Source organism: Sardina pilchardus, chromosome 1 (genome assembly GCF_963854185.1).
Source record: "Sardina pilchardus chromosome 1, fSarPil1.1, whole genome shotgun sequence".
NCBI classification, from domain to species: domain Eukaryota; kingdom Metazoa; phylum Chordata; class Actinopteri; order Clupeiformes; family Clupeidae; genus Sardina; species Sardina pilchardus.
The window spans coordinates 8,794,708-8,810,582 of record NC_084994.1 but is presented as its reverse complement, the minus strand read 5'-3'; the positions used below and the strand labels follow the sequence as shown (position 1 = coordinate 8,810,582).

At 41.4% G+C, this 15,875-nt stretch overlaps 1 protein-coding gene across 1 annotated transcript in view; it reads right to left on the bottom strand.

Moving 5' to 3' along the window:
* The window catches only part of LOC134082695 (NACHT, LRR and PYD domains-containing protein 3-like), an 83,735-nt gene that overhangs the window by 16,548 nt on the left and 51,312 nt on the right, over positions 1-15,875 (bottom strand). Inside the window, exons 2-5 of the mRNA XM_062538639.1 lie at positions 13,756-14,027; positions 13,604-13,632; positions 11,390-13,232; positions 11,040-11,213 (exon numbers count right to left, since the gene is read on the bottom strand). Of these exons, the coding sequence (XP_062394623.1) occupies positions 11,040-11,213; positions 11,390-13,232; positions 13,604-13,632; positions 13,756-14,018 (2,309 nt within the window). The 5' untranslated portion in view covers positions 14,019-14,027. The remainder of the gene's footprint in view (positions 1-11,039; positions 11,214-11,389; positions 13,233-13,603; positions 13,633-13,755; positions 14,028-15,875) is intronic.

Below are 15,875 nucleotides of genomic sequence, written 5' to 3'. Positions count from 1 at the left end.
CAATCATTTTTTTGTATATAAAATAATGTATATTTTAGAAAATAGCAAAAATCTGTATGTTGCCCACAGGCAACATTGTACCGTAATGGAATCACAGTAGGCCATACTTTATATCATTTTGGGATTGGAGGGTGTTTTTTTACTCATTGTAATGCTTTTTTCTACTTGCAATTTCAATAAATAGTCATTTAAAATAATATACATGATGATTTTAACATATTTTAGTTTGATTATGATAGTGTTCCACAGTGGTACAATGTTGCCTGTGGGCAACGGGTGAAAATGATATGACACTTTTTTGCAAGAATTAGATAATATTATGGTGTAAAAACTACATAATTCTGCTTTCTATGTCTCTGGCTATATAAAAATATGTTCTAAACACATATGCCATATTCTTTTGTATAAGAAAACATACATAGTTTAATGTTTTCCATTATGGTACAATGTTGCCTACAGGCAACATTTTTATAAAAACAAAATAAAAAATATATATTTTAAAATCTTCATTAATTTTGTTAAAGTGACTATTTCTAAGCAGGAAAAACATTACAAAAAAAATCTTGCCCCCTCAGATCATAATGCGTACCATAGAGGGTTAAGTTATTTTCTTAACAGATCCATACACTAAAAATTACACTATTAGGCTTGAAATTATTGGAACAACTTACAGATCATGACAAAATTGTCCAAAATCCAGAAAGCCATAATGACCAATTTATTGATAACATTCCACAAGTCTCCCATTGACATTAATGCAGCAAGGGCTTACTCTGGTCTGCATAGGGGGATTCCCTCCCAACCCCATTGAAATAATAGAATGCGGAAATGGTCGAACGTTGGGGCCTCTCGCTCTGCTTTAACCCTCTCTGATTCAGTGCAGTAGGGGTCTCCTCCGTATCATCCTTATAGTCCTGGTGGTAAATTGGGATTAGTCTTGAGCAGCAGTAGGCTAAGTGCTGAGGAGTAAGAGCTTCCAGATCGTTGAGATCATTGGAAGGCATGGTAATAGGCCTACTATTCAGAATGGCTTCACATTCACAGAAGAACGTCTGAAGACCTTCTTCATCCAAGCTTTGCTCTCTCAGCATGGCACCCATGATTTTCCTGATGGAGCGGATTATTCTCTCCCACACCCCTCCATGATGGGATCCGGATGGTGGATTGAATAACCATTTGATGTCACGTTGGAGCAAGCTGTTCTCAATTTGTGAAGTATTCCACTCCTTTACGGTCTTTCTGAGCTCGTGATCAGCTCCAACAAAGTTTGTCCCATTATTGGACCTCATCTCCTTCACCTGACCCCGTCTAGCAATGAAGCGACGCAGAGCTTGAATGAAGGAGTCTGTTTCCAAAGATGTTGCCATTTCTATGTGGACCGCACGACATGCAAGGCAGGTAAATATCACCCCATATCTTTTTACAGATGATCTTCCACGTTTAATGCTGAATGGCCCAAATAGATCCACTCCAGTTCTAGTCAAGGGTGGTTCGTCTGGTACAACTCTGTTTCTTGGTAAGTCCGCCATCATTTGTGTGCCTGATGCACCATGTTGTCTTCGGCAGATAGTACACCGTGACAGCATTCTTCTGATTGATGAGGGAGCATCGATAATCCAGTACCTCTGACGTACATGAGACAAGACATGATTACGTCCACTGTGTCCCAGCTGCTCGTGTGCATCCTGGAGAATCAGATTAGGGCTTTGACTCCGAACTTCGTTATTCGATTATAATTCGAATTTTTGGAAAATATATGATATTCGAACGAATTTTAGGCAGCTCTTAATATTCGAACCTGTTATGAGCATTTTTTTTTTGTACATGTGTTTGCATGCAAACGTTGTTTTCAGATTCAGTGGCTTTCTCACATCTGGTAAAGTCGTGAATCATGAGCTCATAGCAAGGCTATTAGGCTTAGGCTACTCATCTGGGCTCCTGTAGGCGATGTTAGCGAGTGGTTTGACTAGCCTATTCAGTTTCCCCACGTGTGTGTAAGTTTCAAGGTAAGCTAATAGTAACTTCCTCATTGGGACAGGCCCTTTTAAGTCTTGGAGTTGGAGGACATTGGTATTGAGATGGTCAATCAACTTGAATGCAAGAGTTTTAATCTGTGCAGCATGCTAATCATGCTAACCGGATAATTTAGCTTGTTGTCTTCTATGCGTCATTGCTTTCACGATTGTGAATGTTTAGGATGCATGTCGAGGGACGGGTGTCCATTGAGCGCGCACGAGGGAGGACGAGAGAAAGCGGGCCATGGAGAATGAGTTTAGGCTACTTAGGCTATACTGTTTGGTAAAGTTGTATGCATAGTGCCTCCACCTGAACAGCGTTATGTCGGTGCAATCAAGCTTCCAGGGATCTTGTTTTCATGGAGACAGACGCGGTCTGCACGGAGTGGAGGGGCTGTGTACGTGTGTGTGTGTGTGTGTATGTTTGTGAGAGAGAGAGAGACACAGACGCATGAGTGACAGAGAGACGGAGGGAGAGCAGGAAAAGGAAATTCAGCTTAATGAATGCTGCGTGTTTTTCCAATAGCATAAAAATAATGGTCAAAATATTATTAACAAATATTCGAATACATTCGAAGTTTGATATTAATAACCAAACGAACTTCGAATACGATTTTTGGCCAAAAGTCAAAGCCCTAAATCAGATATACCACACGATGATTCTTAGGGAGGATCATTGGGTGTTTAGCTTCGGCTGGCATGGATGCTCGACTGAGCCTTCCTCCAACGCAAAGGATTCCCTCTTCCAGTTGTGGATTCAGTCTGAGGATTCCACTACTCTTCTTGATGGAGTCCTTTCTCTGAAGAGCAGATATCTCTTCCTGGAACCTACTTTGCTGACAATGGCTGATGATGTCCGTCTCAGCTTGTCGCAGATCGTCCACAGTCGGGTAAGTCTGTTTGAGACTCTTTTTGTAGCTCAACCATCTCCCTGTTCACCTGTTGTTGATCACTGAACAATTCATCCAGCTCCTTTCTCTTCCTTGACAGGTTTACCAGAGTTCCCTTGAGTCTTGTGAACCACGCCACAGCCTTCTCAAGACGTATCCATGAAGAATAGTATTGAATTAGTTGTTGCATTTCATCAGTGCTTTCTTCTGCTGTTGTAGCATTGACAAGTATACATTTCTTGACCTCAGGATCTTCAGCTGTGAGCTTCTCTAGGTGATCATGATTGACTGGCCATTCCCTTTCAGGTTTACTGAGGAAGACGGGCCCTGCAGTCCAAACTTCGTTCTTCATGAAGACACTCACCTTTTGTCCCCTAGAGGCGCAATCAGCAGGATTCAACTGAGTGTTGACATAACTCCATTGCTGCACTTTTGATGCTTGCAAGATTATGGCAATTCTGTTCGCCACAAATGTCTTAAATCTGATGTTCTCATTCGCTAAGTACTTGAGTACGGCGGTACTGTCCGTCCAAAACCTGGAATCTGACAGTGGCAACTGTAGCTCTTTCTTCAGCATGACATCCACCTTCACAGCTAAGGCAGCCGCCGTCAGCTCCATCCGTGGGATAGTTGGTGGTTTGAGAGGGGCAACCCTCGCCTTTCCTAAGACAAATGAACAGTGTATTTGGTTACTGCTGTTCTTCTGGACTAAGTAAGTAACAGTACCGTAGCCTGTTTCGCACGCGTCACAAAAGTGATGCAGACGAGCTTGCACTGTTTTCCCAAACTCAGGTGGCTTAAAGCACCGGTCCACTCCAAAGTCAGTGAGGTGTTGAAGTTCTTCAGTCCACTTTGTCCATTGTTGTGCGAGATGTTGTGGCACAGTGTCATCCCAGCCTGTTCTTAGTCTACATAATTCTTGCAGGATGTTTCTAGCTGGCAGTATGACTGGCGACAACATTCCCAGTGGGTCGTAAACTGAACTCATTGTTGACAGGATTCCTCTCCTGGTGAGAGGCTTCTGCTCTATGTGCACGTGGAACTTGAATTGATCTGACCGGATACACCACTGTACGCCCAAAGCTCTCTTGATGGCGCGTGAATCCTGGTCAAGATCAAGATCCTTGACTTCTGTTGCCCTGTCCTGAAGTGGAATGTTTAACAACACATTCCGATTGTTTGTCGTCCATTTTGTCAATTTAAAGCCTCTTGTTTGACAGATGGCCGTCAAGTCTTGAAATAGTCTGACTGTTTCTTGTTCAGTGGCAACTGATTTCAAGCAATCGTCTACATAAAAATTATTTAAGACTGTGTCCACTACTGCTGCATCAAACATGTTCTTGTTGTCCTCAGCACACCTCCTCAACGCATAACTCGCGCAGCTTGGCGAGTTATGTGTTGCCTTTCTTTGCCTTTACTCTGACAGGAACGATGGTGAGGACACTACCTGTACCCCCGGCCCCAGTCTGAGAGCATGCTTCCCCTGCATCCACAAATCCACTGACAACAGTTTGCTCTTCCTTTGTAGACTCTTCTTTTGGCTCCTCCTGTGAAGCTTCTTCCTTTGGTAAGTCTTTGTATTTCTGCTTTATGTGTAAGAGCGTAGGGTGTGTCGCTGAACATACCTGACATCTCTTCTTTTCTTCACAGGCATTACTCATGTGTCCGCCTATAAGACAACTAAAGCAAAGTTCTTTCAGGAATTCAAGCTTTTCTTTGTGGAGCTTTCTTTGGAGTTTCTTGCACTGTTCCATGGTATGATCTCCCTGACAGAAGATACAAGGCTTCACGAAGGCTTGTGACTGTTCTCTTCTCCTGAGCTTTCTTGTTTCCGACACCAGCTGCATATTTCTCGGCTTTCTGTTCTTTTACTTCAGTGGCTAGTGTTGTGATGTTTTTCTTTCCACTTGACTTTTCAGTCTGACGCTTTGTTGGTCCTGAAATTTCGCCAAACACAGGGTGTGCGGCCATTTCGGCTTGTTTGTTGACAAATGACACTACGTCATTGAACCTTGTCCGCCGATCTTGCTTTTTCTGAATGTCAATGGCGACACTCCTGAATCAGCCTGTATGGGAGCTTCGAGATAATTGTGCGCATATTAGCAGCATTTTCCATCTCTTCTAAGTACTCTAGATCTGACATTGCATTGTTGCAGTTTGTTATAAAGAGGGCGTATGCTTCGAGTGCCTTGGTGTCATCTGCTTTAATGATAGGCCAGTTTAACGCCTTCTCAAGGTATGCCATGGATATCTTATATTCATCACCAAAGCGTTCCTTTAGCAGTCTCTTGGCTTCAGGGTAGCCCTGATCTGGGTCCATGTGAAAACAGCTGCGCACCAAGTCATTAGGCTGTCCATTTGTGAGCTGTTCTAGATAGTAAAGCCGATCTTTGCTGCTTTCTGTCTTGCTTTCTATGCGGTGCTCAAAGGCTCTTATGAAGAGACGATATTCTAATGGATCTCCTTTGAAAACTGGAATGTTCGGTGATGGCAATGTAGATAGCCTTTGTTGCTTTATTAGGCTTTCTGTGATGTCATTTTGGCGCTGCATGACGGTAACCAGGTTATCTGTATGTACAGAATTGTCTACTGAAGTGACAGGAGCTTATATCACATCTGCGCCTCTTCCACTAGTGTGACTATGGCAAGTTCAACTACTAGCCACGCTTCTCTTACTGTGGCTGACGTCACGTTTCCTCGGTGCAGACATCAATACATCCACCCTACTGCCTTTGCTTCTACTTGACACTTCTGAACTTTCATATTTTCTTAACACCTCTAATCATGCATCAGTTGCAGCTAATCCTTCTTGCAGGTCCAACTGTTCTTTTTCAACCTTGAGCTGTAGTTCATGCTCCTCTATAGTCTGTCTTTTTTTCAATGTAGCTGACTTGGCTAACAGAGCAGCTCTCTCCAATTCAACCTTTAAGCGCTCAGCACGAGCTGACGATGTTGTAGAAGTAGCAGACATTTTAGACTTCTTGGATGTGGCTTCTTTTTCTATGATTTCCATGTTTGCATCATCATCCATTAAGGGTCTAGCTACCTCGGAGGGAGGGAGATAGAGAGAGCTTCAGCCCTTACGCCCAAGAGTTGCTGGTTAGTTACGTTACTCAGAAAAAGTAATTCAAATAGTTACACTACTATTACATTTTAAACAGAGTAACTTGTAACTGTAACACATTACATTTCTAAAGTAACCTTCCCAACACTGCTTATATGACAACACTATGTTGTCTCGCGTTCGGCCATGTTTGTCCAGGCTGCTATTCTCTTTTCTCACAGCAGATGTCGCAAGGGTTTCCTGTCAGGAAACATATAGTTTATATATGTGCAATATGCCATAAAACATATAGTTTATATATGTGCAATATGTATTATATATGTGATTTATTTTAATAACTATTTTTCATTTTCATTTTCTATTTTCATAGTCTATGGAGGCGATTTACAGTGGTAAAATGCGAGTTTGTTTTGAAAATGTTGCAACGTTGTTCTATTAGGCAGGCCTACATGTGTAAAAAATATTTTCAGCTGAAATTCGTCCGTCGTAGCCTATTTATGTACGTAGGGCGCGTATGCCTACGTACATTCATAGTTGTATATCTTATCTTCTATTTGTATGGAGTGAGATAGCTGTCAATATATTTGTGTCATAGATTTGATGCACGTTCGTATTTGTCTGTAGTCGTGCATAAAATAAATATTTGTGAGTTCTCAAATGAGTCCAGTCGTGCATAAAATATATTGTGTGTATTTTATCCATCAGAATACGGATGGGAAAAAAATACGAATTCAAAAATTACAAGTACGAAATCAAACTTTACAGGTAGGCTTTCATTTATGAGTACGACTTCGCACAAGTGACTGAACTGTCAAAATACGTCATCGCCACATTCAGAGACATTACTTGTTTTCTGGACTGACTGAGTTACGTCGCGTCAAAGACCTATCCTATTTCCAATTTCGAGGTGATGAAAACGGCAAGTGGCGCAGCGTTAACTTCCTTGCCTGCGACGCAGAAGGCCCGGGTTCACAACTTGGCAGGGGCGAAATATTATAGCTCATATTGACTGAATTCACTGACCGTTCTTGAACGTCGACGAACAATTATTTTTTGTTAATGTTTTTTAATAACAAACTCTCTGAAATTTGTTTACCATTAACGAAAAATAATTTCGCCAGCCAATAATTTTCTAAGCCAAATTGAGCCGCCATCTGACAAACTTTGGCTAAGCCAGTTAGACTTTTTGCATCTAAAAATAATTATATCAGAGACACAGGCGAAAAATAAACGCGAGCCTATAAACGATTCCCACTGGATACACCACATCAGTATTGTGCTCGTTGCTACGATAGGCTACACAGGACTCAGTTGCATGTTCTGTAGACATGAAGTGGCAACTAAAGCCATTATCAGCCATGAAAACTTCATCAGCCAGCCGTTATTCTCAAAGCAAATGGCTTCGGGGTCTATAGGCTACATAACACACTATCCACTGCAAACATAGCCTATTTGAAACCGATCATTCCCCCTCCCCCATACACGTCTAACCAGTTCACGGAGGGGGGTGGGGGTCGTTTTGCTACGTGTGGACATGATCTTAGGCTACAGACATCACTGCGGCATTGATAAATGCCTCATTGCACACACTTCAATGGACTTCTTTTATGATATACATAACTATGGACATTCAAGTTATGCAATAACAACTGCAATACATTGTAATAACAACTGTATAAAGTGTTTGGACGTTCGTTGCATACTACTGTTCTATGAATGATGATGATCATAAGTAATGGCTATTCATGTACATAATTTATGTTGCACATGAAATTAGGGGCCGGAATGTTATAGCCATTCTTCTAAGTTGGATAATTTACTTTATATTTGTTGGATAATTTGTTTGGTCTATTTTAAATAGTTATGAATGTTTGCCATTACTTAATTTGAATTATGATTTTGTTTTTTGTCTTTTATTTTTGTGCACTTTTGGGCGTAACATGGAGGTGACGTAGGTAGGCATCACAGCATATGGTGCCGGCATTCCAGGTTAGAGGGCATGGAGTACGGTAGTCTGGTGAAAAACACTTTTTTGACCACGCTTTTCTTTTACAAACCATTTAAACAGTTATTTCGTTCAGACTTTACCTTGGATTACTTGCAACATTCATTTTTGTTTCTGTAAGGACCAATAAACATCTTTATTTGCCACGTAAAACGAAAAGGCGCGTCAATTCAGCCAGGCTCTAGTGCTTCATCGCAACCAGGAACTTTTTAGAAAAATGGACATCACACCTACACATTCGCAAAACGGATAATATCTTTTTCACTCATCATTTTTAATTAGCCTACTTCTCGCGCCTATGCCTGCTCAGCATTTCTGCTCTCTCTATCTCCCTCCCTCCGAGGTAGCTAGACCCTAGAATAGATCATAGGTGTCAAACTCAAGGCCCGCGGGCCAGATGCGGCCCGCCACGTCATTTCATTTGGCCCGCGAGAGCTTAAAGGGTCTGATACAGTATGTGGCCCGCGAGAGGTTGAGGTCCGATACAGTTTTAGTGTATAGGCAATACACTGCAATACAATGCATGCATGTGAGACTGAAAGGGAGGCAACATCAACCACCTTCCTCTATGATCAGTGCAACTGGCTACATCAGATGTGATAGCACTGCGTACATGTGAAAACAAAATAGACCAGTATTCTATCTTAGCGAACAGAGCGCCTAACTTAAGCGCTCGGTTTAGCCTGCCTGTGAAACGCATGATTGCTTGAAGTGCGTGTGCTTCTTTGAGAGGGGAATCGATGTAAGTTACTTTGATTTCAATTGGTAGTTGTAAACTACGTGATACATTTACGTCTACGTTTAAAAAGCATGTATAATTGTGTGTAGTCCTATTATCCAAAAAATCCAGCTTCAAATCCTTGCTAATCGCGCAAGTGATTGTTTAGCCGAAAGCGAAAGTAAGCCTATTCTGACCGAGAGGTGCATTCAGATCAGGCAAGCAGAGGTAGGCTAGACGTTTGTAGTAATCGCCCTGTTGCTTTGCATTTTCATTTCAGTTTAAAACTAACAACGTAGAATCCACACAACACCTTTCAACTTTAAAAAACCTGGGAAAAGTCCACCGGGACTGTTTGCTTCTACTGTATGTGTATGGAACGTTGTAGGCTAGTGACGCATCTCATATGGATGCACTTTTTGACATGTCAGTTAGCCTACTCGTTTGCATCACTGGCTAGATGTAAAACTGCATTTTGTTACTGGTATTTCACTTGTGCAATGAATATACTCGAATCTACAAACTCAGAAATATGAAAGAAAAAAGAAAAGAAAAAAAAATCCATGGCATGATCTCTTCCTAACTGACCAGTGACCCTCATTGAAAAGTCAAACTGTATGGAACTGACAGTGTCTGACATGTCATGCTGATACCTTTTGCTCTTCTCGATTTTAGAAGTTTTACCGATGCTTAAGATTTTGTGGCTAGTGCTGCAAATTTTAGAAGTTACATCTGGCCCTTTTAGGGCAACCATTGTGCTGATGTGGCCCTCGGTGAAAATGAGTTTGACACCCCTGCCCTAGATGCTTCTCCCTAAATGAATGAACATTGTTTTAGAAAGTAGCCGCGGTAGCCTGTAAAATGCGGCATGAAATCCTGGCTACTGTGTAATTGAAACCAGACTAGGTTAGGCTCTTTGTTCGGTCCGATCATTTTCGGCGGCGCAAACATAGCCTAGGCTACCTATATTAAATGAATAGAAGTGCATTTGGGGAGTGAATTAGAACCCATTCATTTTAGAGCTTAGATTATCTGCCCAAACCCGAACTGCGGGTTACGGATCTCGAGATCCAACAACACCGGTGTTGGGTCGACATTTTTCATCTTTCCCCTCCCGTCGGGTCAGGCTCCTAATCACAGAACGCGTATGCCTCCGTTTTAAAATAGCCAACATTTCTAAGTAGGCTAGCATACAAAATGTAAAAACGAAATATAAAAAATGAAATACTATGGCCCCAGCCGTGGCGCAACTGGCTGGGGCACCTGCTCCGCACGCCGGCGACCCGGGTTCGATTCCCGCCCCGAGGTCCTTTCCGGATCCCACCCCGACTTTCTCACCCATTCGCTTCCTGTCTCTCTCTACTGTCCTGTCAAAATTAAAGGCACAAAAGCCCAAAAAATATACTTTAAAAAAAAAAAAAAATGAAATACTATGAAAAAGTTGAAAGTCAAGTTTGCTCAAGGTTTGTTCAAGAACTCCTCCAGAGTTTTTACCTCAAACAACACAAATCAACAAAAATAAATGAACAGATAACTCAAACGTGCTGTATGTCATAATGAAACAACCACAGACAACACAGTCTGACAAATTTATGACCAAACGATTTGATTCGTGCACGAAGCGCCATATAGCTGTCATTATGTGTAAGTAACAGCCTCCCAGTCTAAGGACTCAGCGGTCTTTTGACCGCCTCGCCGCGCTTTAAGTAGTTCACAACAGCACGGCGCTTCTAGTAGGTCGTCAAAGCGGTCAAATGACCGGGGCGCTGCGCTTCTAGGTATAAGTGGATCAGAACGGCACGGCGCTTCTAGTGTTAAATGAAATTAAATTATTTACCTTTTTAAACATCATTAAATTCACATCAATAAACACATTTGTATTTATTCCTATGAACTACATCTAGGCCTCTACACTTCATATTGTTACTTTGCTTTGCCCACATACAGCAAGATATAACCACCAGATATTTATTTACAGGAAATACCAGTGCAGTATGAGTATGCATTGAGTGAGTAAGATTTGAGTGAATGAGTACTGTATGTGAGTATGAGTGAATGAGTAATGGTTTCTTGATGTCAAATTGATTTGTACATTTGACTTGATTCAAGGAGTAATTTAGACATGAATGTTTGATTTCATACTGTATGTTAAAGAGACAAGAGACAAATGCCCACTGTGGTATCTTGGTGTTAGTTCACAACTACATGCAGTGAGTGACTCACAAATCAGACAAATGAAAGGTAAGTCAGGGTAATACGATATTACATTACCACTCTACCCACAAATACAACACCAGTATTGAGTACTATTTTGTTGACCTCAACATATTGTAACCAAATAACTAACCTCATTGTTTCCAGCTTGCAGTTAGTATGCTCCAGCCCAACACACAGCAACCTCACTCCAGAATCCCTCAGAGGATTAGAACTCAGGTCAAGCTCTTTCAACAGGGAGTTTTCTGACTGAAGAACAGATACTAGAACCTCACAGGAGTCCTCTTGGAGATCACAACCAACCAATCTACAACAACAAAACACATGTGTCGGGTTAATTATAGCTAAATCAATTTAACTATATTACATCACCACTATGCACTCTCTAATACAATGCCAGAGTTATAACCTCATTACTATTTTGTTGTTCTGTAGTTTTTTACAATTCAGGTTCAAATGCTCGGCAGAGTGGCTATTACTCACCGTGCTTTCCTACAAACCTTCAGGACTACAAGAAGTCTCTTCCGACCCTTATTTGTTGTCTTGTACTTTGTCAGATCAAACTCATCTGTTGTTTCCTCTGACACTTGAAGTATGTAGGCCAGTCTTGAACACTGGGTAGGTGAGAGCAATTCTCCAGAGTTTATGTATTGTTGAATTTCCAGATGAATGGAGTTGTCCTTCATCTCCAATAAACAGAGTAACAGATTCATGCATCTTTCTGGGACTTTTGTGTCTTCACTCAGAATTTTTCTGATGTACTTGGCCGTTTCTTTTAGGCTGTCTGAGCTGCTCTCCTTGTGTGTCAGAAGGCCTTGTAGGAGTTTCTGGTTGGACTCCAGTGATATGCCCAAGAGGAAGCGAAGGAAAAGGTCCAGCTGTCCATCTTCCCTCTGCATGGATTTATCTATTGCACTTCTTAACAAATCAGTCATGGAAAGGTGTGAAGGGCCCCTCTTAAATAACCTAGTCAGCTGTTTTGGTATTGCTGTAAGGACAGATTTTTGTGGTGTAAAATGTCCGAGGGTTTCTATGTTCTTATTCAGAAAGGAGTGAAACACAAACAAAGCAGCCAGGAACTCTTGAATGCTCAGATGCATAAAGCAAAAAACTTTACGGCTGTCACCTACACTCTCAGTCTTGAAGAACTCAGAACACATACCAGAGTACGATGTAATTTCATTTTCACTGATGCCGCACGCTGTCAAACTGTCTTCATAAAATATGATATTACCCTTCTCTAGTTCTTGATATGCTAATTTAGATAATTTTAAAATAGCTTCACTATCAAACGTCAGGCATTTTTTATCATCTTGTTCAAAGTCCTCGCAATGTTTCTGGCCCTTCCGTTTTGTCTCGGTGAGCAGAAATCCGATATAGACCTCAGTCAGTGTGTTAGGCAAGTGGATTGTGCTGGTATGATGGATCATTTTCAGAAACACAGTGGCTAAGATCCAGCAGAAGACAGGGATGTGGCACATGATGTAGAGACTCTTTGACCTTTTAATGTGAGTGATGGCTGTGCCTGCCTTTTCTGGATCCTCAATCTTCTTCTTGAAGTATTCATCCTTCTGTTGGTCATTGAACCCTTGCACCTCTGTCCACCTGTGTATGTATTTACCAGGGATCCGTTTGACAGCTGCTGGCCGAGAGGTTATCCATTTAAATGCTTTAGGCAGTAGATTGCCTTTGATGAGGTTTGTTATCAATATATCCACTGGAGCAGTCTTCTGGGGATCACGGATCTCTGCACTTTCTCCAAAATTCAGGGAGAGTTTGCTCTCATCTAGACCATCAAAGATGAAAATGATCTTCAACTTCTTAAGCATATGTGTATTTATGTATTTTCCGTCCAGTTCATGAAAGTTGTCAAGGAGTTTGCGAAGAGAGAATGAGTCATTCTGTTTCAAGTTTAACCGTCGGAATGGAAGCGCAAATATGAAATCAATATCCTGATGGTCGCTCCCATCTGCCCAGTCCAGAATGAACTTCTGCACACATACAGATTTTCCTATACCAGCAATGCCTGTGGTCATCACAGTTTGGATTTTGATACAGATTTCTCCAGGTTCTGGTAAACACTTAAAGATGTCATTAGAGTTGATTTTGTCTTTGTTTGAGGTTAGACATTTTGATTGTGTTTCAATCCTGCGAACCTCATGCTGAGTGTTGACGCCTTCATTCTCTCCCTCTGTGATATAGAGCTCTGTGTAGATCTTACTCAGGAGTGCTTTGTTCTTCCCATCTTCAATACACTCATCAATAACACCAAACTTCTCCATCATCCACTTCTTGTGGCTTGCTTTGATTTCCTGTACAATTGCATCTAGTAAAAAAGAGAGGTGTAATCAATAGAAATCAATACACTGTATGCTAGAATAATTCTCACATGGTTTTGTACTTGACTTTCAAACGGTGTTAATTTATGATGAGTGGAAAAACTTGAATCTATGTCCATGATCATAGTTATGATTAGTTATCATATTTTAGCAATAAATAACTATTATTCTGTTCATATTTCATTAGAGTGTCATTATAAAAGTCCAACCATCTAATCTTCCTTATTTGAGTCTTGAACATTGATCCCTCTCATACAGAAAGTAAAAAAAATGTTTCAAAAGAAATGATTCAAGTACACTCAGTGTGAAGTACTCAAACATGGGGTACAGGTAGGTGTAGAATGTGTGAAGATCTCACCATCTATCTCTCCTGACTCGGCAGCATCCCTGGAGGAACATGGCAAGAAACATTACAATTATTCACTTAAATATCTATACAACAGAGCATTCCTATACGAGCACTGGGGAAATATCAATGTATTGTGCATGCGTAAGTGTGTGTTTATCTACCTTTCTTCTAGTTCATTTGCAAGATTGTTGAGGTTCATCTTCCTCAGGGTGGTCAGGGTAATTGTCACTGAGCCTTCCTCCCCATAGGCCTCCATCATCTCAGAGACAACATCTGTAACATCACTTTTCTCCAGCCTTCCTCTGGGGATGGGCTCAAACTCCTCCATGGTCCTGTTAGACAGGTACATCTTGAACCGCTTCAGCTCTGCCTCCTTCAACTCTTCCAGAGTTCTGAAGAGCAGGTCCAGAATGTTATCAGCCATGATGTTCACCTGACATACAGAGAAATACAGATAGTTGGTCTCTGAGAAGATAGTTTGCCAAGGTGCCCTTTTAGTCTTTATCATCATTGAAGTTCTAGCCCCTTAAAAAGAACACTCTGATGTGGTTTGATGTGAAGATAATGTGTGTGAAAGTTACTCCCATGTAATTTTCAGCATGCCATTACTTAGCAATATTGCAACAATTATTTTACAGGCAATTATTTTAGAAGTTGAAGACATTTAACAGTGTAGTTTGTGTAATTCTAGGAGAAGGGATGTGGAACTCAGAGTAAGGAGACAACTGTCGCCGAAACTACAGTATACTTCGGTAAACGGTCTAATTTTATTTACAGTATGTAAAGCCCTTTTAAAATACTTTTTATTAAGGGTTTTCAATATTAATATGTACATTTGCAAGTGTGTTTAATAAATAGTTCTGCAATGTACTCAAATGCTGCTATCCAATCCTGTGTTAGTAGATGGCAGTGATGTATAGCCTATTTGGCCAATTAGAATTAAGGATGTGGAGTCACGAATCTGCTGCCACCGACTACTAGGAAAGTGAAAATGAGAGAACACGTTTTGTGCTACGAAGTGGAAAGACGCAGTGTTGGGAGCTGAAACAGTTTTTAACCATTTGGAGACTCAGAGTAGCTAGGCTAAGTGTTGATAACTATCGGGACAGTGCTTGGGTGTCCTGGGACAGTTCCAAGGTGTCCTGGGACAGTGTCTAGTGTCTCGGGACAGTGTCTGGGTGTCCCGGGACAGTGCTTGGGTGTCCCGAGACAGTCCACAGGCCACCAGCAACAGCACAGTTATTGCTCTAACTGCCTCTCAGTGTGGGGGAACATCCTTTTCGCGTGAGTCAGGTCTCATTTTCATGTGGAATTTACATTGTGGATTTTTTTCTTGTTCGGCTACATATTTCTTTTATTTCAACATTTTATGCTTTTATTGCACGCAAACAAAAGGAAAAATAAATGTCATCTCTTTGTTGCATTTCATATTGAGTGTGGTATTGAAATAATTTGAGTGTGACCCCAGTGTAGATTATACCATTAGGGAAAAAAAGGTTACATTTAGATTTATTCATTCAGCAGATACTTCTCATCCAATCATATTACAATGGACTACATTGTCCCCGGAGCAATTTGGGGTTAAGTACCCTTGCTCCGGGGCACAACGCTGGCAGCCGGAAATTGAACCCACAACTTGTCAGGCTACTGCATGCTGGCCCAGCTCCTTAATTAGTACAGTACTACACATTGATATGCTAAAAGCAAATTGCACTCGTACCAAACAATCAGTTTACAGTCTAGTACACAGGCTGCGGTGGTGGGGGAAAGGGGAGTGTGTTCATGAAGATAAAAACGCTTCCCTAGCCTGCTGGTGCCAATACAATTAGATGTCAAAATAAAAGCACCAATACAAACCACGAACACAGCATACAGAAAGTGGTATAATAGGATCATACTGTATGTTTGAGTCTGTCTGGTTTGAAAACGACATACATACGCGTTATCTGACACCAGACCCTGTTGTTGAATGCTTCCAAATAGAGCACAGTGTTCCAGTGTTGCTTAGTGACTGATTAACAGACTTGATCGTGCCGTTGTCTACCAAGTACAATCTCCTTCCAGACTCTTATCATGAGCACAGAACTCACTGTCTGGATACCCTGATACCAGGGGGCTACATGAGTCACCAAGCTGATCTGGAGTTAGCCTCTCTCCTCTCATGCTAGATACACTCCCACAGACACACAGCACTGACCTCAGCACAGTATAAGGCCCCATGCTGATCTGGAATCAGCACTCCTCTCCTCTCTCCTCTCATGCTAGACACACTCCAACAGAC